Source organism: Rhinolophus sinicus, linkage group LG11 (genome assembly GCF_036562045.2).
Source record: "Rhinolophus sinicus isolate RSC01 linkage group LG11, ASM3656204v1, whole genome shotgun sequence".
Taxonomy (NCBI): Eukaryota; Metazoa; Chordata; class Mammalia; order Chiroptera; family Rhinolophidae; genus Rhinolophus; species Rhinolophus sinicus.
Window position 1 is genome coordinate 5,867,636 of NC_133760.1, and position 19,114 is coordinate 5,886,749.

Sequence of the window (19,114 nt, forward strand, 5' to 3'; positions counted from 1 at the left end):
CTGACCCTGCCTCTCTCCTGTTCACAGCCCCTCCTGGGCTCCCCAGATTTCCCAGGAGAAGGACCAAGTCCCTCAGCCTGGCAGTCCAGGCTCTGTGCAGTATGGCTTCCTTCATGCCTCATTTTGGCCTTTTCCTCTCTGTCAACTTAGTCTAGTCACACTGAAGAGAGTCCTGACCACACCTTCTCTTAGTTTCTGCTCTTCTCTCTACTTAGTACCCTCTTCTCCAGTACACCCGGGACATTTCTAATTGTCTCGCCCTCGTAGGGGACATTTCCTGAGCCCTTTGGTGACCCAATCCATACCATCATCTCTAGCCTCTGCTATCCCTTGTTCTGACAAGCTGCCCATTCCTGGAATTGTGCTTCATATCACAGTTACACCAAACTTTCCTCCCCAACTCTGCAAGTACTATTACCCGAGCCAGATAGTCCCCGCACTCTGCCATCCTTACTCCCTCCCGCACACACCCAGTCATCCCTTTTTTGAGGGTTCTTTGGAAAGCTTTTCAGCCTTCAAGCTTTCTCTGATCTACCCTGGCTGAGTTAGAATCCTCCTCTGGGCGTCCCCAGTACCCAATGTTGCTCTCATAGCTATGTCCCTTATGGTGTGACAATGCCTGACACCTGGTAGGAACTCAGTAGATATCTGTTAAATTAATGAGTAACTGCCGATACCCTCTTTTTCCAGAGCGAGTCCTAGGACACTAAGTAAATGGAGGAGCCCGCCTCCATTTCGCAGCCCTCCCTTCCCGGTTTTGTCCCTGCCCTCAGTGGTAAATTGGAAGAACAGCTAGGAGGCCAGTGTGACTGGAACCGAGCGAATTATGGGGCGTGAGGGGGGGTAGAAGGGGACTAGATGGTGAGAAGGAGCAAAGGCGCAATGGATGACAATGGGGTGGGGTTTTTTGGCATCTGAAGGAGCGAACGTGAGCGCGGTGTCCAACAGAGGGCGCAACTCAACCTCTGTCTATTGCCTCAGGGAACTACAACTCTCGGCGGCCCTCGGAGTATGCGGCCTTTCCCAAGCAAACTGTGGTCCAGCGGCTGCTGGGACTTGTAGTTCTCTTGGGACCCTCCGTGGGAGGCTTGAAGAACTCATTCTCAAGTCCCGAAAAAGTGTGGGGTTGGGTCCTTTCTGCCTTCCTCGGTCTCCATGGTGATGGTTCCGGCGAAGGCACGGGATTTGGCAGCGGTCGGGCCCTCTTCCCACTCCCACCTCTTCACCATCTGCTCCACCCTCACACCTGGCCGGGAGCCGCGGCCGCCGCCTCCGCACCCAGGCAGGGGATTCTACCACCACAGGGTGGCGCGTGTGAACGGCTCTGCGGGCTACTACTCCCTCAGACCCAGGAGTCCCGGCCCCAGCTGCTTCCTCCCTCAGACTCAGGAGTCCGACCCCTAGTCCCCTCCTCCCTGGGGATACGGGGTTCTCTCAAACACAGGCAAAATTGTGAGACCTAGAAACCCAACGAGACAAAGCTTGGCGAGAGGCCGAGGCGGGCAGTGGCTGCTGGGTCAACCCGGGTCCGAGGCTCCCGCCCTCCACGCCTGCTGCTCTTCCCACCCCCTGGCGGTCCTGTGCCACATCATGAAAATTTAATCCCAAATGCATTTGCGGCCCGACGCAGGGAGGCGATGGGGAAAGAAGCACCCTCCTGGGGCCTGAACGTGGAGGTGGACTCAGCGTCGGAGAAAAGGGCTCGTCTGGCGAAAGGAGCCGGGCAGACAGAGGAAAAATCCTGGTTCAACCCCAGAGGGGCGGGGCTAAAATTCAGGGATGGAGTACGATTTTAGGGGACGGGGACAGATCCCAGAGGGAAGGGACAGAACTCAGAGGGTGGGAATGAAACTCAGGGGGTGGGAACAGAACTCAGGGGATGAGAACAAAACTGAGAGGGCGGACAGATCCTAAGGTGGGGAGGAAATTATGTGGGTGGCAACTGGCGACTCGGGGTTGTAACCGTGGGGATAGAACTCAGACGGGAAAGAAATCGGCAGTAAAATAACTGGGAGGGGGTGCGCCCAGAGAATAAACAGAACTAAAGGGGGATGGAATTCAAAAGGGTAAAGATGGGAACGAGTGAATGGAAGTCAAAGGAGAAGAAACTGGATGGGGGAAGAACTAGAAGGGAGAATGGGTGGGTGGAAATGGAGTTGGAATTCAGGGGGAAAGAATTCCCTGAAGAAGAAAAGTACCTTCTGAATGAGAAAGCTGAAACTGGGGCTGGGGATGGAATTCGGGAGGCAGGATGTGGAAGTGGAGGGCACATAAATTAGGAAGGATAAGACTGGGAGGATGAAACGCGGGAGACTCAGAAAAAGATGGAACCGAAGGGGACGAAAATGCGGGGATAAAATTAAGCAAACTGGAGTGGGGAGGAAAATCTCAGATGGGGAAGAGAACTCGGAAGGAAAGTAAATCTGGGGTAGATGCAGCTGGGTGCGGGGTATGGAACTGAGGTGGAGTAACTCCGGGAAGGGACAGAATTGGGGGCGATACAACTCAGAGGAGTGAATTCAGAGCCCAGCGGCGAGGTCTAGGAATGGAAGGGCGGGGACAGAACCGGGATGGGTGGGCTGGGAAAGGAGGAGGGGTCTAACTGGGGTGGGCGGGGCCTCTCCCGCCCCCGCCCCGCCCCCGGCGCTGAGTCCAGTGACAGCCTCCAGGCAGCCGGCACTCGCATTCTCTTTCCCCCCGAGCGGAGCTGCGGGGCCGGCCGGGCGGGGGCGGACCCCGGGAACCCGGACGCGGCCGCCCGGGCCCGCGGGCGGGGGGACCGGTGCGGGGGGAACGGCAGCTAGGGCAGCCACCATGGAGTTCCGCCGGGAGGAGTTTCGGAAGCTAGCGGGTCGCACCCTCGGGAGGCTGCATCGGTGAGCGTGGTGGGGGTCCTGGGCGGGGAAGAGCGAGAGGGTCCGAGGAGGACGCCCATTCCCACCTGGGCGCAGACAGACAGATGGACAGGCGATACCCGTGGATTGGGGGGGTCCACCCATCTGTCCAATGTTCTTCCTCCGTCTCCGACGGCGCCGCTCTCCCTGGTTCGATCTTGCTCATCATCTCCTTTCTTTTTCTTCGCCCCACCCCACTCCAGGCTCTACCCTTTTCTCTGGGACTGTATGTCCCCCACTTCTGGGTCTCTTCACCTATCTTTTCTCTGCCTCCTTCCTGTGGACCTCTGTCTCCCTCTCTCTGGGTCTCTATTCCTCTTTATCTCTGAGTCTCTCCTCTCTGATTCTCTACCATTACTCTCACTATATATCTCTATCAACCTCTCTCTCGGGGTCTCTGTCCCCTCTCTTTGGGATTTTATCCCCCTACGTTGAGTCTCTCCATCACTCCATATCTTTCTCAGTTTCCGTCACTCAGAGCGTTTAATCTGAACCTAAAGCGGATTGTGACCCATTGGTCCTTGTCCTTGAGGAGAGTTAAGCTGGGAGGAAGAAGCCCAGGTGTCCTGGTTGTCTGGGGGAGAAGGGAGTTATCTGCAGGCCAAAAATTAGACTTTCCAAGGGATGTAGGCTAGAGCTAAGAGGGACTTCCTCCCAGCCAGGGAGATGACCCCAGTGACCTGGGTGTCCCTAGGGTAGTCTGGACACCTCCCTCATCTTTCACCCCCAACCCCAGCTTTGGCTCCAAGTCAGAGAAATTACTCAGCTGCAGAGAGGCCTAAAAATATCTGGCCACAGTGCGGGGAGGAGATAGCCTGATCAGTACCTGCCATTCCCTCAGACCCTGTCCCAGTGGCCCACAGGCCCCCATCTTTAATCGACGCTCCGTCCATATCACTAGGTCATACGAGTCCTTCTCTAAGTCTTACACTAGTCCTGCTTGCTGCGATCACCTCTTAGCTCCAAAGTCACCTCACCCTCTAGTAACAGGAAAGATGGGAATAAGACTGGACAGAAGGGAGGGGGCAGGAGGATGGCTCAGTGATGGGGAGGGGGTGGGGAAGCTGAGATAACCTCACCCCAGCTTTTCCCAATCTTCCAGCCCCTCCTCACCCTTTTTCTCACCTCCTTTCACGAGTTTCTCAAAATACATCAGTGTGAAGTCAGGAGAAGGGAGAGACGTGCTGATGAAAGAGGTTGAGGGGGGGTTGCAGTGAGGGAGGGATGTGTTTTTTAGGCCCCCTCCCTCAGTCTCTGCTTCTCAGCTTCTCATCCGAGTCTGGGTTTCTCTCATTCTGTCTCTGCCTTATACTCACTTCTCTGAGCTGCCTCCCAGGCCCCTAGAGACCCCAGGGCCCAGAGCTCCTGCCAGGACAGTTACCAAGGAGTTTGAACCAAGGAGAGCATTTGTATCTGAATCCTGGGGTTCACTGTGATATTTAGAGAGAAGGGGCATGCCCTGTATTGGACATAACACCTTGATTCCATTTAATTCTCTAGACAGAGTTGGGGAAACTAAGGCTCAGTTCAAGAAGGGGGAGAAATCAGTGAAAGAGTACAAGTGTCATCATTCAAACCCAGGTTAGCCCCTCTAAGCCTGGGATGGAAGCTGCAGATTTTCCTCAAGAAGAGTGATGCTAGAGTATGGAGGACTCCCTCAGACCAGGAAACAGATGACAGCAAACCAGGCAACTTGGGACAAGGACATGGGCAGAAAGGGAATGCAGGCGAAACAGGAGCCAAAGTGCCTCCTTTCTGAGAGCCAGGCCTTGGGCAGGGCGATGCTGGGGCCAGGAAGTGATCAGGCCCCATCACTATTCTTGTGGGTGACCTTGGACATGCTACTTCTGCTCCCTGAGCCTCAGTTTCCTTTGTTGTACAATGGGAGGAGAAGAGAGAAACAAAGGGACATAAGGAGAGCGTGACATGGGAGACAAAGCCCCAAGAGAAGCAGAGACAGAGATCCAGAGACTAGTTAACTGCCTCTTAAGCCCACTTTTTCCTCATCACTAGGCCCCCAGACCTGAGTTCCTGGCATCCTGGGAGGGGAGGCTCTCCCTTCTGCAAAGCACTGGGGCCACCTTCTTCTCTGCCTCCCTGCTTCTCTTATCCTGAAAGGATTAGTACCCCCTTGCAGTTCCCTCTTTGTAATATCTACTCTTGCCCCCATTTCATTGACGTGGGATACTGAGACCTACGCCCACCCCTTTTAGAAAGCCTTGGTTAGAGATCTGACATGTCTTAATACTAACAATAAATATCAAATTTCAGGGGCTGCAATCACATCTTGAGTTTCAGGGTCAAATAGCATCTGATAGCAACCTGGGTCAAAGTCTAATCTCATTGGCTGATTTGTTTTGATGGGAGGGGGCAGGCCCTACCACCCTGTACTAGTCATTCTGGGGGCTTCCATCCCCCTCTCTCTGGCTCTCTGTTCTCTTCTCTCAGGGTCTCATTCCTCATCCCCCTGGGTTCTGTCGACTCCACCAATCTCTTTCTCCCTCCACCCCTATTTCTTAACATTCCTCCTTCTCCTTAAGTTCTAGGATGGGGAGGGTGGCTGTGTTCTCTCATCTCTTCTACCACCTCCCCCCAGACCGTCTGGCTGTTCTTTCCTCCCCCGTCCCAGTCTCCCTCGCCTCCATCTGTTCTAGCCCCTTCCTGGGATCCAGCCCGATCCTCTGGCTGCTTACCCGCCTGAGAGGAGCCGCACCTCACAAATCACATCCCCAGCTTGTCTCTTCTCAGTTCCTCTGTCTTTCTCTCAACGCTCTGGGTCTGTGCATCTATGTTCTTTCTCCTGGGTTTCTGTCCTCTGTTTCTGGGTCTCTGTCCTGTCCCCCCTTCTTGTGGGGTCTCTGCCCCTGTCTTATTTTCTCCTTGACTCTCTGGGTCCCTCTCTCTTCTCTCTGGGCCTCTGTCCCCTTCTCTCTGGATCTCTCTCTTCTTTCTGTATCTCTGACCCTCTTTCTCAGCCTCTGCCCCACCCTCCTTTTGGGTCTTTCCACACCTGTCTCAGGACACCTCTCTCGCCCTGCAGCCTCTATCTGGGTTTGAGGTGGCCCTCCAAGTATCCTATCCATCATCACAGCCTCAATCCCCAATCCAGAACAGGCGGGGGCGAGAGCCTTGCTGGGGACTGAGCCAATCCCCCTACCAGGGCCATCTGTCCCTTGCCAGGACACCACCCGCCACTCCCCCTCCCTATCCCCTAGGCTGACAGCCTGAACTCAAGTTTCCCCAAGGATATCATGCTAGGCTGTTGGATTCCAGGGCCCTGGATGTCTCCCTACCCCTGTGTTCCTAGGAATGGGCTCTGGTGGCTGAATGAAATTAACTGGATGTCAGCCCCACACTGGGGCCTGGAAGCAGAAAAGGGCATGCCATGGGGGGCAGGGGAGGAGGGGGTCGGTATATATAGCAGACGTGGCTGAGAAGCATCTGTTCTTTTGACACCTTTGCTGAAGCATCTCCTTAGCGCCTTTTGCTTCCTCAAATAGACTCATATCTGGGAGAGGGGGCTGGAGAGAATCTCTGGGCCTTGGGGTGGGGGCTGAGAGCACAGGCTCTTGGATCACAAAGGGTAGTTTGGGGTCTAAAACTCCTGAGTTGAGAGACGACAGGGTTGGGGGAGAAGGGAACTGAGGACCTCCACACCTGAGTCTGGGGGTGAAGGTGGCTGGTGGCATGGAATTCCTGGTCTGAAGGAGATGGAGACTGGGGGTCCAGATTCCTGGATCCTGAGGGGAGAAGGGGCTGGACTCCTGGGGAAGGAAGGTGGGAGTGCGGACTTAGTTAGAATCCTGGGTCTTTTTCAAGCAGGAGGTTTTGCCCTGGACTCCTGTGTCACAGGGAGGAGGGGGCTAGGGCCCTGGACGTCTGAGTCTGACTCTTGCTGCCCCGCAGCCTTCTGGAGAAACGTCAGGAAGGTGCAGAGACGCTGGAGCTGAGTGCTGACGGGCGCCCGGTCACGACGCAGACCCGGGACCCGCCGGTCGTGGACTGCACCTGCTTTGGCCTCCCTCGCCGCTACATTATCGCCATTATGAGCGGTCTGGGCTTCTGCATCAGCTTTGGCATCCGCTGCAACCTGGGTGTGGCCATTGTCTCCATGGTCAACAACAGCACGACCCACCGCGGGGGCCACGTGGTGGTGCAGGTAGCTGAGAGGGTGGGAGCCGCGGTACTGCCTATGCCCCTGATGACGTCACACACCTAGGCCACGCCCTTTCAAACCACAACTTGGGTAGCCCCGCCCATCTGTGTTTCCCTTCTTAAGCTCCGCCCTAATACAAATGAAGTCCCGGCCCCTACTGATTTCAGGTCCCTGATTTTAAAATGCAGACTGCCCCAGTGTTAGGTTCCCTATGTATTAACCTTTCTCTATTTTGGGCGGCCTAGCAACTTTGCTCCACCTGCGTCCCACACCTGTCCCAGTGTCACATCTGCTTTATCCCAGTCTCACTGCAAGCTCTCCCCTGAATTTTTTTCATGATGCAAATATTAATAGTCATTTTTATTGCTATTGTTTTACCATTTCAGATACACTGGGAAAAGTGTTTTTTTCGACCTTAAGTATTATTTTATATTAATTTCAGGTGTATAGCATAGTGGTTAGACATTTATCTAATTTACGAAGTGATCCCACGCATTAGTCTAGTTGCACATCTGGCACTATACATAGTTATTACAATATCATTGATTATATTCCCTATTCCCCCCTGAATTTTGATCCTGGGTTTTTTTTTGTTTTTTGTTTTTGATCCTGAGTATTTTTAAGTTCCACCACTGCTAAGTAAGTCCTGCTTCCACTCTTCTGGCAATTACCTAAAGCCTTGCCTCATCTCAGACTTTCTCCCTATTTTAATTTCAGTTTAGGCGGTGCCTCTGTCTCAGGAAAAAAGTTCTGATTATGGCTGTGGCCCCTTGCTCCATTCCAGTCAGGCACGCCTCTTTAGCTACTTCTTGTCCTTGACTAGAACCCATCCCGGTCACTCTGCAAACAGTTCCTAAGTTGGTTAGTAGAGAAAGAATCCCCACTCCCGTATATGGACCCCTAGACATTCGGAGAAGGGAAACTGAGGCAGGAAAGCAGGAGTAAGGCATCTAGACAGCAACGGGCCCCATTGCTAAGGTAGTACCAGCCCTAGCAACATGGGGAAACTTCGTTCAGGATGGACCTTGGGATGGCTTGAGGTCCGATTGGCACCTGTTTGGGCGCGAGAGGGGATCCTTGTTGCTGATTGGCCAAGGGACTAAGTCTCTGGGTAGTGACCGGTGGAGGGGCAGAGCCTGAGGCAGGAAGCTGATTTGATGTGCCTTTTGGTCCACAGAAAGCTCAGTTCAACTGGGATCCAGAGACTGTTGGCCTCATACACGGCTCCTTTTTCTGGGGCTACATTGTCACCCAGATCCCCGGAGGATTTATCTGCCAAAAATTCGCAGCCAACAGGTATAGGGGTGGGGTCACAAGGTGGGCGGGAACTACAGAGGTGGGTGGAGTTAGAGGGTGTGGCCTGGAATTTGGGGGCTGACTCTGGGGAAATAAGAGGAGCCTGGGGCAGGGTCTTAGAGAAAGGCGGGGCTTGTGATTGTGGAAGGTGGGAGTCACAGAAGAGGGGGGGGTCGGGGGTTCTGGGAAACTGGGTTCTGATGTGGGTGGAATTAGCAGAATCCTAGGCATGGCGGGATAGCTGAATCCTTTCCTTGAACCACGGACTCTTCCCATCAGGGTTTTCGGCTTTGCTATTGTGGCTACATCCACTCTAAACATGCTGATCCCCTCGGCTGCCCGTGTCCACTACGGCTGTGTCATCTTCGTGAGGATCCTGCAGGGGTTGGTAGAGGTAAAGCCCCGCCCCGTCAGACCTCGCCCCCTTCTGACCCCGCCTCTGTTCGTTGATTTTGGCTTTCTTCTCCCTAGGGGGTCACTTACCCAGCCTGTCACGGGATTTGGAGCAAATGGGCCCCTCCTTTGGAGCGGAGTCGCCTGGCGACAACAGCCTTTTGCGGTGAGAGGAAGGGGCTGGGATCTATATTTGTGGGTCTCAGAGAGGAGGGGACCCCGACCTATATATCTGTAGGAGGGGCTGTGGCCTGTACTTCTGTGTCCTGGAAAGGTGGGGAGCTGGGGGTCCAGACACCTGGATCTGAGGGTAGATAGGACTGTTCTCTCTCCGGAATTCTCCCCCTTAGGTTCCTATGCTGGGGCGGTGGTCGCGATGCCTCTCGCAGGGGTCCTGGTGCAGTACTCAGGATGGAGCTCTGTGTTCTACGTCTACGGTGAGGGGCCCAGACACCTGAGTCCGGGTGGCGCTGGGGCGGAGCGAGGTCGGTCTTCACCTCGCTTCCATCCCCCTCCTGATCCCCCCAGGCAGCTTCGGGATCTTCTGGTATCTGTTCTGGTTGCTCGTCTCCTATGAGTCCCCGGCGCTGCACCCCAGCATTTCAGAGGAGGAACGAAAGTACATCGAGGAAGCCATCGGCGAGAGCGCCAAACTCATGAACCCCGTCACGGTCCGGGTCCAAGCCTGCGGGGCGGGGGCGCGGTGGGGGGAGGAGACATATCCAGGCAGGGAGGCAGGAGAAAAGGGGACTTCGAATCCGTACAGCGTGTAGGACTTGGTGGGTTCGGGTCTACTCTCAGAGGAGACCTGATGGGAACGCGACGTGAGCGGAGCTAGAACCTAGAAGGTGAGGTTATAGCCCGGGGAGTACACGATTAGTAGGTGTGGAGGACAGCGCTAGGGCGCCAGGTGGGCGGAAACACTGATGGGCGTGGTTAAACCAGCAGAGGCGGGATTAGAATGTGGGCGTTTTGCTTAGAACTTGAGGTGGGTGAGGCTAGATTTAGGGGTGGTAATTGAAAGGAAAGAGACTCCTGGGCCCACATTTTATGGGTCTCTGAGAGGGTCATCGTCGGGTCTGGAACTTGAGAGGCCACTGTAGGGTCAGGACCCTTGCATCCCTTAACTGTCACCATGACGATAGGCTGCCAGAGTCCCACCGGGGACATGGTCAGGCCGGCCCCTCTGTGTGCCTGGATGTTTTAGTGAGATCGGGAAACCTGAGTCTCTGCGGGACTCTAGTGGGGTCCCTGCAGGGACACAAAGAGTTTCTAGCCCTGGTTTCTGTCGTCTTAGCGGCCCCTCCTCTCTTCCCCAACAGAAGTTCAACACACCCTGGCGGCGCTTCTTTACGTCTATGCCAGTCTACGCCATCATCGTGGCCAATTTCTGCCGCAGCTGGACTTTCTACCTGCTCCTCATCTCCCAGCCCGCCTACTTTGAAGAAGTGTTCGGCTTTGAGATCAGCAAGGTTGGGCCCAGGAGGGAAAGGCAAGGGGCCGGGGTGGAGGGTGGGGGGGGCTGATGAGGAAGGAGTGGGGCCTGGGTCCCAAAGGCTTGGAACGAGGGAGAAGGAGGAGCCAATGGTGCACGAACTCGATGGAGACGCCCGGCCCACTGCCCCTGAGCTCCCGTCCTGTACTCCCACCGGCGCAGGTAGGCCTGGTGTCAGCGTTGCCCCACCTGGTCATGACCATTATTGTACCCATCGGAGGCCAGATCGCTGACTTCCTGAGGAGCCGCCGTATCATGTCCACCACCAACGTGCGCAAATTGATGAACTGTGGGGGTGAGTGGGGGGCGGGACTAGACCTGGTCTTGGACAGACTGGGCGGCGCAGAGAGCTGTGGATCCGCTATGTGGGACCGTGGGCGGATGGGGCGGGGTCAGAGAGCATGTCCAAAAAGGCGAAGTCAGAGTGAGGCCAGAGGGAAGAGAATCTCAGGTGGCAGTCCCAGGTGTGTGTGTGTGTGTATGTGTATGTGTGTGTGTGTGTGTGATTATCCAGGTGGAGCACAGGCGAGACTGAGTTGGGTCTGGAAGGGCGGGGCCTATACGGACTGGGCGGAGTGGAACCGGAAATAGGTGATGAAGAAGGGCCACGAGTGGGGGACCTGGAGAGTCAAGGGTCTGGGCGGCGTGCTGCCTAATGAGGGGGGACAGAGAGGGAAGGTGTGAAAGGTGCACGAGTGGGGCTGAGACCCTGCGTCTTCAGAACCTGGCCTAGTCAGGGAGGGGGTAGGGCCATGGAGGTCCCAGCTGGGGCGGTGGAGCTTCTGCGTTCGGGACGTTAGGGCGTGCGCGGGGGGATGGGGGCTAAAGCCAGGGACAAGAGTGGAGAGGATAGAGGCGTTCCGGGCGGGATCAGGTCTGGAGACGGGAGGGTGGCCGGCATTCAGATGAGGCGGCTTCCGCAGGCTTCGGCATGGAGGCCACGCTGCTGCTGGTGGTCGGCTACTCGCACTCCAAGGGCGTGGCCATCTCCTTCCTGGTCCTCGCGGTGGGCTTCAGCGGCTTCGCCATCTCTGGTGAGAACAGCGGACCCGCGGCTTGGGGGACGCTGGACAGCGCTGTGGGAACTTCCTGACTCAGGAAGGGGACCTCCCAGCCTCGCAAAAGATGGACTAGAAAGAGCAGCGGGGAGCGGGGAGGTAGGAGTGGGGAACTGGGCGGCTCAGAAAGAGTCACTGGAGTGAGATTCGGGTGTGACACCTCCTGGCTCACCTCCCCAGGGTTCAACGTGAACCACCTGGACATTGCTCCGCGCTATGCCAGCATCCTCATGGGCATCTCCAATGGCGTGGGCACGTTGTCGGGCATGGTGTGTCCCATCATCGTGGGCGCCATGACCAAACACAAGGTCAGTGCACCTGCCCTGACCCACTCTCCCTCCACAGCTGTGCATGGTACTTCCCTGACACATGTCACCCTCCCTGGGCTCCACCCCTGCCCTCTCTAGATGTCTTTCTGCTTCGATCAGGATCTGTCTCCCTTTCTCTGGGCCTCCCCTCCCCCTGTCAAGTTTCTCTGGCCTCTGACCTCACCTCCCCATTTCCCCCCATCCCTACAGACTCGGGAGGAGTGGCAGTATGTGTTCCTAATTGCCTCCCTGGTGCACTATGGGGGTGTCATCTTCTACGGGGTTTTCGCTTCTGGAGAGAAGCAGCCATGGGCAGAGCCTGAGGAAATGAGTGAAGAGAAGTGTGGCTTTGTTGGCCATGACCAGCTGGCTGGCAGCGATGAAAGTGAAATGGAGGATGAGGCTGAGCCCCCTGGGGCACCCCCTGCTCCCCCTCCCTCCTATGGGGCCACACACAGCACAGTGCAGCCCCCAAGACCCCCACCCCCTGTCCGGGACTACTGATCATGTGCCTCACACTGAATGGCAGTTTCCAGGACCTCCATTCCACACATCTTTGGCCTGAGTGACAGTGTCAAGGAACCCCGTCCTCTCTGTCCTGTCTCAGGCCTAAGAAGCACTCTCCCTGGTTTCCAGTGCTGTCAAATCCTCTTTCCTTCCCAATTGCCTCTCAGGGGTAGTGAAGCCGCCGAATGGCAGTTTCAAGGATACCCAAATTCCCCTAAAGGTTCCCTTTTCCACTTTCAGGGCTTTATTTGAATGGACAGTTCAATCTCTCTGTGGTTTTGAGGCACCTCCCCACTTTCCTTAAACCCCAAGGACCCTGAGATTACTCATCCTCCCTTCTTTCAGAACCACTCAAGGTCTTCCTCTAGAAGTTTCAAATCTCTCCTAACTCTGTTCTGCATTTTCCAGGTTGGTTTAACCAATCACCCATCCCCACCATTCTAGAGATTGATTCTCACCAGCGTTTCTGAGGGAAAATGGTGGTTTCAACCCCTCCCCCACACACACACCTCTTCACCCCTCCCTCCATCAGCAGATTCTGCTGAAGCACCAAATCCCCCAGACCTTCTCCCTAGCTTAGCACAATGTCTAAGGAAACAACCAAAATGGCGATTTTGTCAATATGCCTCTCTCCACCCCCATGCACTTTTTCTGACATGGTTTTCAGGTCTAAGTAGTGGCTGCTCAAGTTCATCAACTCGATGGTTTGAAGCCACCACCACTGAACTTCCCCATGGTGGTTTCAAGATATCCCTTTCCCCCCCAGTTCCTTGCACTTTATTCTCCTGGGTGGTTTCAAACTACCCTCATTTTCTCAGTGGCCATTTGTTGTGTCCCTCAGGGGCTAAGTGACTCAAAATCTGGGATCCTGCCCCTCTCAAACGCCCCTATTTCGGCTTAGAATTTGGGGAACATATATAGAAGTCACAGAATCCCAGGAAAGAGAATGGGGCTGAGGGAGAGGGGTGTTTTTCCTGGGGCAGGGTTGTGTCTTTGTGTCTTTGTTTCTGTGACTGTAAATCCTGCCCTGCCCCGCTCCCAATAAAATGCTTTGGTGTACACATCCAGTCGTCCTCATTGGGTCATTGGCGGTGGAAGTCCCAGGAGTCCCAGCCCCCAAGCCCCATCCTCCCTTAGACCCAGTATACTAGGACCCCGGTCCCCTCCCCCGCCAGGACTCAGGCCAGAGGTGTCTAGCAGTGGGAACACGTGATTTATTAGGCCTCAGCTGGTGTGTTCTCCGGTCACAGGAAAGGAATCTCTGTGTGTTGGACTCTATCCAGAGTACCACTACGTAGCAAAGCATGCCAGGAGGACCGGACCCCTGGGTCCTTCCTTTATCTGCGGATGGCGCAGGTCTGGCAGGATTGAGTGGGGCTCACACGAAGTTGTTGGGGAGTGAGGAGGGGGAGAGTGGCTCCAGACGTTGGGGGCAGCTCCCCTGGGGCGGCGGGGGCAGCTTGGGTGGCAGCGGGGGTGTGGGCAGCGGCTGCTTGGTGGTGATGTGTGAAGGGACCCAGGCGTCCGGCGCATAAAAGTAGAGATCATAGGGCTCCTTCGGGGCGTCCAAATGCATAACTGCAGGAGCAAAGGGGCGAGGTTATCCCCAGGCTGAAAAAGGGCCTGTTCCCTCTGCTGCGCCGATGGTCAAAGAGTAGGGAGAGGGGATGTCGACCATCTTTTAGAGCTGGATTTTCTAATCCAAAGGCGACGTTCCCTGAATAGATGAGGGGACGTGGCGTCCGCACATCAGAGGAGGGGCCTGAAGTGGAGTGGGCGGGGAATACAGGACCAAGAAGGAGGAAGGGGCGGGGCTTGTGGCTCCTAGCCTGCAGCCAGTCTCAGCTGGGCTGGGGGCGGTACTGGACTTGTGTGTGTGAAATTTCAGAGAACTGGGGTGCAGGACCTGACCAAGGGGGGGTCAGAGCTTCTGTTGACTTTGGATAGTGGACCTGTACTTTTTGGCGGGGCGCCCTAAAGTGCCAGGTGAAACCAGGTTAAGGAAACTGCAGGCAAAGGGCGGGGCGCTGTAAGGGGCACTCACCCGGCTCGTCTCCGTCGTTCGGAAGTCGGTGGTGTGCGAAGGGCCGGTATCTAGCCGCCCGGCGGTAGAGACACCACAGCAGCAGGAAAATGCCGATCAGCAGCCCGGTCCCGGCGAAGAAGAGGCACAAGGCCCCGTTTGCCAGGCCCCCGGGACGTCCCACTAGCGTCACACCTGAAGGAGCCAACGAATGAGAGTTTCAAACTCCTAGAGCTCTCCTCCCTCTGACCCAGCAGTACCAGTGTTCAGCTCCCTCCTCCCTCAGACCCAGGAGTCCCGGCCCCTAAACCCCTCCTCCCTCAGACCCAGGAGTCCGGGTCCCCGACCCTCACCGGTCTCCTCCACTCGTTCCACCACGATGATAGTGTTGACTCTCTCACCTCGGCCACGCCGTTGGGGGGCCCGCGCAGTGGCAAGGCCCCGCTGATTGGGGGGCCCTGGAGAAGCAGGGGATCCTGCAATCCGGGCTGAGGGAGGAGGAACGTCTGGCCCTTTAGGGCTAGAGTTCTGGGAGGCTTCGGGCTCAACGGTCCAAAGAGAATCTGAGGTGAGCAATTTAAGGGAGTCGGGCTGGGTGGCTGCAAGGGTTCCTGGTTCCGTATTCAGGGGCAGCTCATTTAAGGCAGTAGCTTGGTCCTTGAACGGTGCAGGCGTCTTTGGGTGAAGACTAGTGGAGATTTCAGGGTCAGAGGCCATGGGGATCTCTGTTGCATCTTGGTCGTGAGTTGTGGGGAATTCTGTGTGGGGAATTTCAGTGGGGCCGGCATTGTGCGTTACATAGGATTCTGGGTGGGGGGTTTTGGTAGGGTCAGGGTGGAACGTCTGGAGGAATTCAGAGTTTGGGGTCTCAGTATTAGGGTCATGGGAGTCTGGAGATTTGGGCTGAAGGATCGTGGTGGGGTCGGGATTTGGGGTCTCAAGGGCTTCTGCTTGTGAGATTTCAGTGGAGTTAAGTTTTGGAACCTGTGGGGATTCTTGGTGCAGGATTTGGGTAGGGTCAGCGTTCAGGGTCTCAGGAAATCCTGGGTGTGAAGTTTTGGAGGAATTAGGTTTGGGGATCTCAGGGGATTCTGAGTATGAAATTTCAGTTGGGTTAGGTTTGGGGGTCTCAGAAGGTTCTGGATGTGTCGTTTGGGAAGGGTTAATTTTGGGGGTCTCCAAAGATTCTGATATTGAGGTATTCAGTGAGTTAGGTTTGGGTGTCTCAGGAGACTCTGGGTGTGGGGATTCTCGGTTGGGGGTCTCAGTGAAGTCAGGTGGGGTGGGCTCAGAAGAAGCAATCCCAGGGGATTCTGGGTTAGGATGGTCGCGCGTGGAATTTACAGAGGCATGAGGGGAGGCCTGGGAGGGGTGGCCCATGAGCGGAAAGTCGGAGCCGGCAGGCGGTGAGGCCGAAGGGGCGGCCTGGGAACCCAGCCCAGCGAGGAGGAAGACGAGGAGGAAGAGGATGGGGCTGAAGGATTTCATAGCTCTGGAAGACATCTATTAACTGCGGGGGAGCGGGAAGGAAGGAGTTAAGGCAGGAAGCCGCCCGGGAGCCCCAGGCCACTCCTGGAGGCCACGCCCACCACCGCAGGCCACGCCCATTCCCGGAGGCCTTGTCCACTGGTACCCGGGTGGACCCTATTCCCCGCCCAGCTTGGCGCCAGGGAAAGTAGAACCCAACTACAACTCCCTGAAGGCTGGGGCGGTGGCCGACGTAGCTAAGAGACATTGAGGCGCGGGGCTTCTTGGGAGTCGTAGTTAATTTCCTTATCTGTTTCCCCAAGAGGGACCCAGAAAAATTGGGAAAAAATAAGGGCTCTCCAAGCCCCCAGACCTCTTCAACTTCGAGGGTGTAGACCTCTGAATGGACACGGGATTCCTTCCTCTCTGAGGGCCCTGGGGATACCTTGACTCAACAGTTGTTTACACCAGAGGAGGCTCAGAGAATGAACTGGGGGGCCGCCTGGATCTGGGAGAGGAGGGAGACTCCTGGGTACTGGGCAAGAAGGCTGCTGGGGGTTCAGACTCCCAGTTCCCAGAGCGTGGAAGGCACTCTGGGGCTAAACTCCTGGTTCTTTGGAAAGGAAAAGCCTGAAGGTTCAGATGCCTAGAATTTTGAGGGAGCCAAGTTTGGGGGTGTGGATTACAGGGGAAAAGGAAATGGGAGTCTTGAACTCTTGGGTCCTGAGTTAGAAAAAGGTTGGGAACTCTGAGTACTGGGTTCCCAGAGATAGGGGTGTAGGGGGTCTGGATTCCTCAGCCTGCAGGAGAGAGCTGTGGGGGACTCAGGTCTTTGTTTATTGAGGATGAAGCTTAGATTTCAGGGTCTCAGGGCCTGGTCTGCGGCAGAGATGCCTAGGCTTGTGGTCAGGTGGAGGTAGGGGTGGCAGACTACTGGATGGAACAGGGTCACTTGGGGCCCTGGGGTCTCTTACCTGTTAATGGGGTCCAAGATAACAGTAGGTGAGCAGACTGGATGCAGAGATCGGTGAATATGAATGTCGCAGAATGGCTCTGGGTGGAGCTGCAGGAGGTAGGATCCCAGGGGCACAAGTGAAGCACTTGACCCCCTCCCTGGGGTTCCTGGGAGCCTAGCGACTGGCTCTTAAAGGGATAGAAATAAAAGACATTGTCTCTGGAGTGGGGAAGGGAGTTAGGGATTGGATCACCTTGTGGAGAGATGTGGTGCAACCAAACTATCTTCCCTTTGAAACCAAGGGTCTGGGCCCTGCATCCTCTCCTTTACTTAGCCCGAGTCCATGTCCCTGGTACCCTCCTGTGTCAAGACCCAGGAGTAGGGCTCCTCAGCCACTTCCCCTCAGATTTTGGAATCTAGGTCCCCAGGTCCTTCCCCAGAACCCAGGAGTCTGGTCCGTGGGGCTTCCCAACCTTTGCCTACCTCCTCACTGTGTAGAGAGCACCCTTTTAAGAGCCAGTGTGGGTGGGGATTGGAGCTTAACAACACCCTCAAATTCCTGCCTGAGAAGGGTTAGACACATCCACAGGGTGGCTCGAGGTTCTGTCTGTCTCTTTCCCCTCTTCCACTTCTCTGTAAGACTTTCCTGATGTTGCCTGTCATTTTACCTGCCTTCATACCCCCACCACATACACTCTTTGCCTTCTCTTGCCTTTCCCTCCTCCCTGTCTCCCACTCTTTCTGGTTCTCTCCCTGTGTGGATTTATCTCTGGGCATCTCTCACCAGGCTGGCCATCCTTCCATTTCCTTTTGTCTTTCTGAGAGCCTTTTCCCTCACCCTTAGCTGGCTCTCTTTGTCCATTTCTTTCCTTTCTCTCTTCCTTCTTTTTCCTTTCTTTCTCTGTTGCTCCCTTTCTTCCTCTTTCCTTTCCTCTGTCACTCTGTCTCTGTCTTTCCCTCTCATAGTTACTTCATCTCTTTGTGTCTCTGCTTCTCTTCATCAGTCCCTGCTTGGTGGCTTTTCCAGCGTCTTTCTTTCTATGTATCTCTGGCTTCTTCTCTGATGGTCTCTCCGCCAGTCTCTATTTTTATCCCTCTGACACACCCCTCGTGTCCACTTCTCCGTCTGTCTGTCTCTCCCCCTCCTACTTCTCCTCAGGTCCCAGCTCCTGGTCCCAATTAGTTAGTAGCAGTCAAGGCAGCGGCGGGGCCCCCACCCCCGGCTCCTCATTACCGCTAGTGGCTCCTAATGAGCCTGGGGGGAGGCTGACCCCGCGGCCCTAGTCCCCTGGTCTGCGTCACTGCCCGCTGCGGGGGCCGTGGAAGGGATCCGTATAAGGGGGCCGCCAGCCTCGCTTCCGGAGCCCACTACGCGGTAGGGGGCCCTGCGCGCAGGCTGTCGAGGTGGGTGGACTCTGGAGTCCTGGGTTCTGGGCCAGGACAGGGTCACTGAGCCTTCCCTGTCTCTCCACAGGTGATGGAGACTCGCCAGGTGCCCAGGAGCTCCCGGGTGCGGCTGCTGCTGCTCCTCTTGCTGCTTGTGCCCTGGGGCATCCGCACTGCCTCAGGCGTCGCCCTGCCCCCCGCGGGGGTCTTCAGGTACGTGCGATGCCCCAGGACTCCCAGGGATGGGTGGGGACTCAGAGAGGTGGGAAGAGACCCAAAGAGAAAGGGGGACAGAGACTCAGAGAGGGGGACAGAGACCCAGAGAGAGGAGGACAGAGACTAGGGGTGGGGACAGATAGGGTGGACGGAATCAGCAAGAGAAATACAAAAAGATAGATTCTGAAAAAGGCCTCAAGAGACTTGAAAGGAGTCAAAGCAGAAATGGATTCGTTCCTTGAACAATGGTAATTGGGTTCTTGGGGTGTGCCAGGCCGTGCGCTGAGCGCTGGGGGCGGACCAGTGCATCAGACTCGGTCTCTGTACTCAAGGAGCTCCGAAACTGGTGAACAGAGAGACAGAGACCCACACAGAGAAAAAGAGACGGGGACAGAGATGAAGCCACCCCACAGACGTTGCAGGAACAGGGCTTCGAGTTAGACCACCGGGAGGACAGGCGGCGGCGGGCGGGGGGCCTGGACGCATGGTAACCGCGTCTCTCGGTCTCCCCACAGCGTCCGCTCCCCCAGCCGGGCCTGGGTGGGTCCCGCCACCACCCTGTCGCGGCGGAGTCTGGCGCTGGCGGACGACGCGGCCTTCCGGGAGCGCGCGCGGATGCTGGCCGCCCTCGAGCGCCGCCACTGGCTGAACTCGTACATGCACAAACTGTTGGTGCTGGACGCGCGCTGAGAGCCCGCTCGCGCGCACATTAATAAAGACCCTGCTGTGCGTCCGAACTGCGCCTCCTTTCTGCGCCCGGTGTGTGTGTGTCTGCGTGTGTGTGTGTGTGGGGGGGGTACCACGGCGGGCCCAGCATTCGCTACTCTGGCGTCTCGCCCTCAGTCTCCTCTTTTCTCTCCTTAAAAAAATATTTCCCTCCATTCACTCATCGCCCCCCCCATCTCTGCTCTACCCGTGCCCCCGCCCCAGCTCTGTCCCTCCCTTCACTCTGTGCCTCTG

General features: G+C 56.1%; 3 protein-coding genes across 4 annotated transcripts; 2 read left to right on the plus strand and 1 right to left on the minus strand.

Moving 5' to 3' along the window:
• Positions 1-2,655: 2,655 nt before the first annotated feature.
• On the plus strand, positions 2,656-13,170 carry SLC17A7 (solute carrier family 17 member 7). Its single transcript, XM_019741604.2, has 12 exons — positions 2,656-2,876; positions 6,801-7,053; positions 8,228-8,346; positions 8,626-8,740; positions 8,818-8,905; positions 9,090-9,176; positions 9,268-9,410; positions 10,062-10,211; positions 10,397-10,529; positions 11,158-11,268; positions 11,473-11,600; positions 11,811-13,170. The coding sequence occupies exons 1-12, from the start codon at positions 2,815-2,817 to the stop codon at positions 12,102-12,104; spliced, it is 1,683 nt and encodes a 560-aa protein (XP_019597163.1). The 5' UTR covers positions 2,656-2,814; the 3' UTR covers positions 12,105-13,170.
• A 127-nt stretch (positions 13,171-13,297) lies between these two features.
• GFY (golgi associated olfactory signaling regulator) lies at positions 13,298-17,569 on the minus strand. Its single transcript, XM_019741605.2, has 4 exons — positions 16,572-17,569; positions 14,484-15,640; positions 14,152-14,325; positions 13,298-13,685 (listed from the first exon to the last, which is right to left on the minus strand). Exons 2-4 carry the CDS (start codon positions 15,631-15,633, stop codon positions 13,486-13,488), a joined length of 1,524 nt encoding a protein of 507 aa, XP_019597164.2. The 5' UTR covers positions 15,634-15,640; positions 16,572-17,569; the 3' UTR covers positions 13,298-13,485.
• On the plus strand, positions 14,313-18,891 carry PTH2 (parathyroid hormone 2). Of its 2 annotated transcripts, none has more exons than XM_019741609.2 (3): positions 14,313-14,698; positions 18,027-18,151; positions 18,670-18,891. In XM_019741609.2, exons 2-3 carry the CDS (start codon positions 18,030-18,032, stop codon positions 18,842-18,844), a joined length of 297 nt encoding a protein of 98 aa, XP_019597168.1. In that variant the 5' UTR covers positions 14,313-14,698; positions 18,027-18,029; the 3' UTR covers positions 18,845-18,891. The 2 variants fall into 2 exon arrangements, with proteins under 2 accessions (XP_019597168.1, XP_019597166.1); XM_019741607.2 differs by lacking the exon at positions 14,313-14,698 and adding an exon at positions 17,828-17,927.
• Positions 18,892-19,114: the final 223 nt, after the last annotated feature.

What these genes read in the sequence shown, in the direction of transcription:
- PTH2 (XM_019741609.2), top strand. Translation starts at nt 18,030, where the DNA reads ATGGAGACTCGCCAGGTGCCCAGGAGCTCCCGGGTGCGGCTGCTGCTG. An exon ending in CCCCCCGCGGGGGTCTTCAG is followed by an intron (nt 18,152 to 18,669) that starts GTACGTGCGATG and finishes GTCTCCCCACAG; the next exon opens with CGTCCGCTCCCCCAGCCGGG.
- GFY (XM_019741605.2), bottom strand. Translation starts at nt 15,633, where the DNA reads ATGTCTTCCAGAGCTATGAAATCCTTCAGCCCCATCCTCTTCCTCCTC. An exon ending in GGAACGAGTGGAGGAGACCG is followed by an intron (nt 14,326 to 14,483) that starts GTGAGGGTCGGG and finishes TGGCTCCTTCAG; the next exon opens with GTGTGACGCTAGTGGGACGT. An exon ending in GAACGACGGAGACGAGCCGG is followed by an intron (nt 13,686 to 14,151) that starts GTGAGTGCCCCT and finishes TTGCTCCTGCAG; the next exon opens with TTATGCATTTGGACGCCCCG.
- SLC17A7 (XM_019741604.2), top strand. Translation starts at nt 2,815, where the DNA reads ATGGAGTTCCGCCGGGAGGAGTTTCGGAAGCTAGCGGGTCGCACCCTC. An exon ending in ACCCTCGGGAGGCTGCATCG is followed by an intron (nt 2,877 to 6,800) that starts GTGAGCGTGGTG and finishes GCTGCCCCGCAG; the next exon opens with CCTTCTGGAGAAACGTCAGG. An exon ending in AACTCATGAACCCCGTCACG is followed by an intron (nt 9,411 to 10,061) that starts GTCCGGGTCCAA and finishes CTTCCCCAACAG; the next exon opens with AAGTTCAACACACCCTGGCG.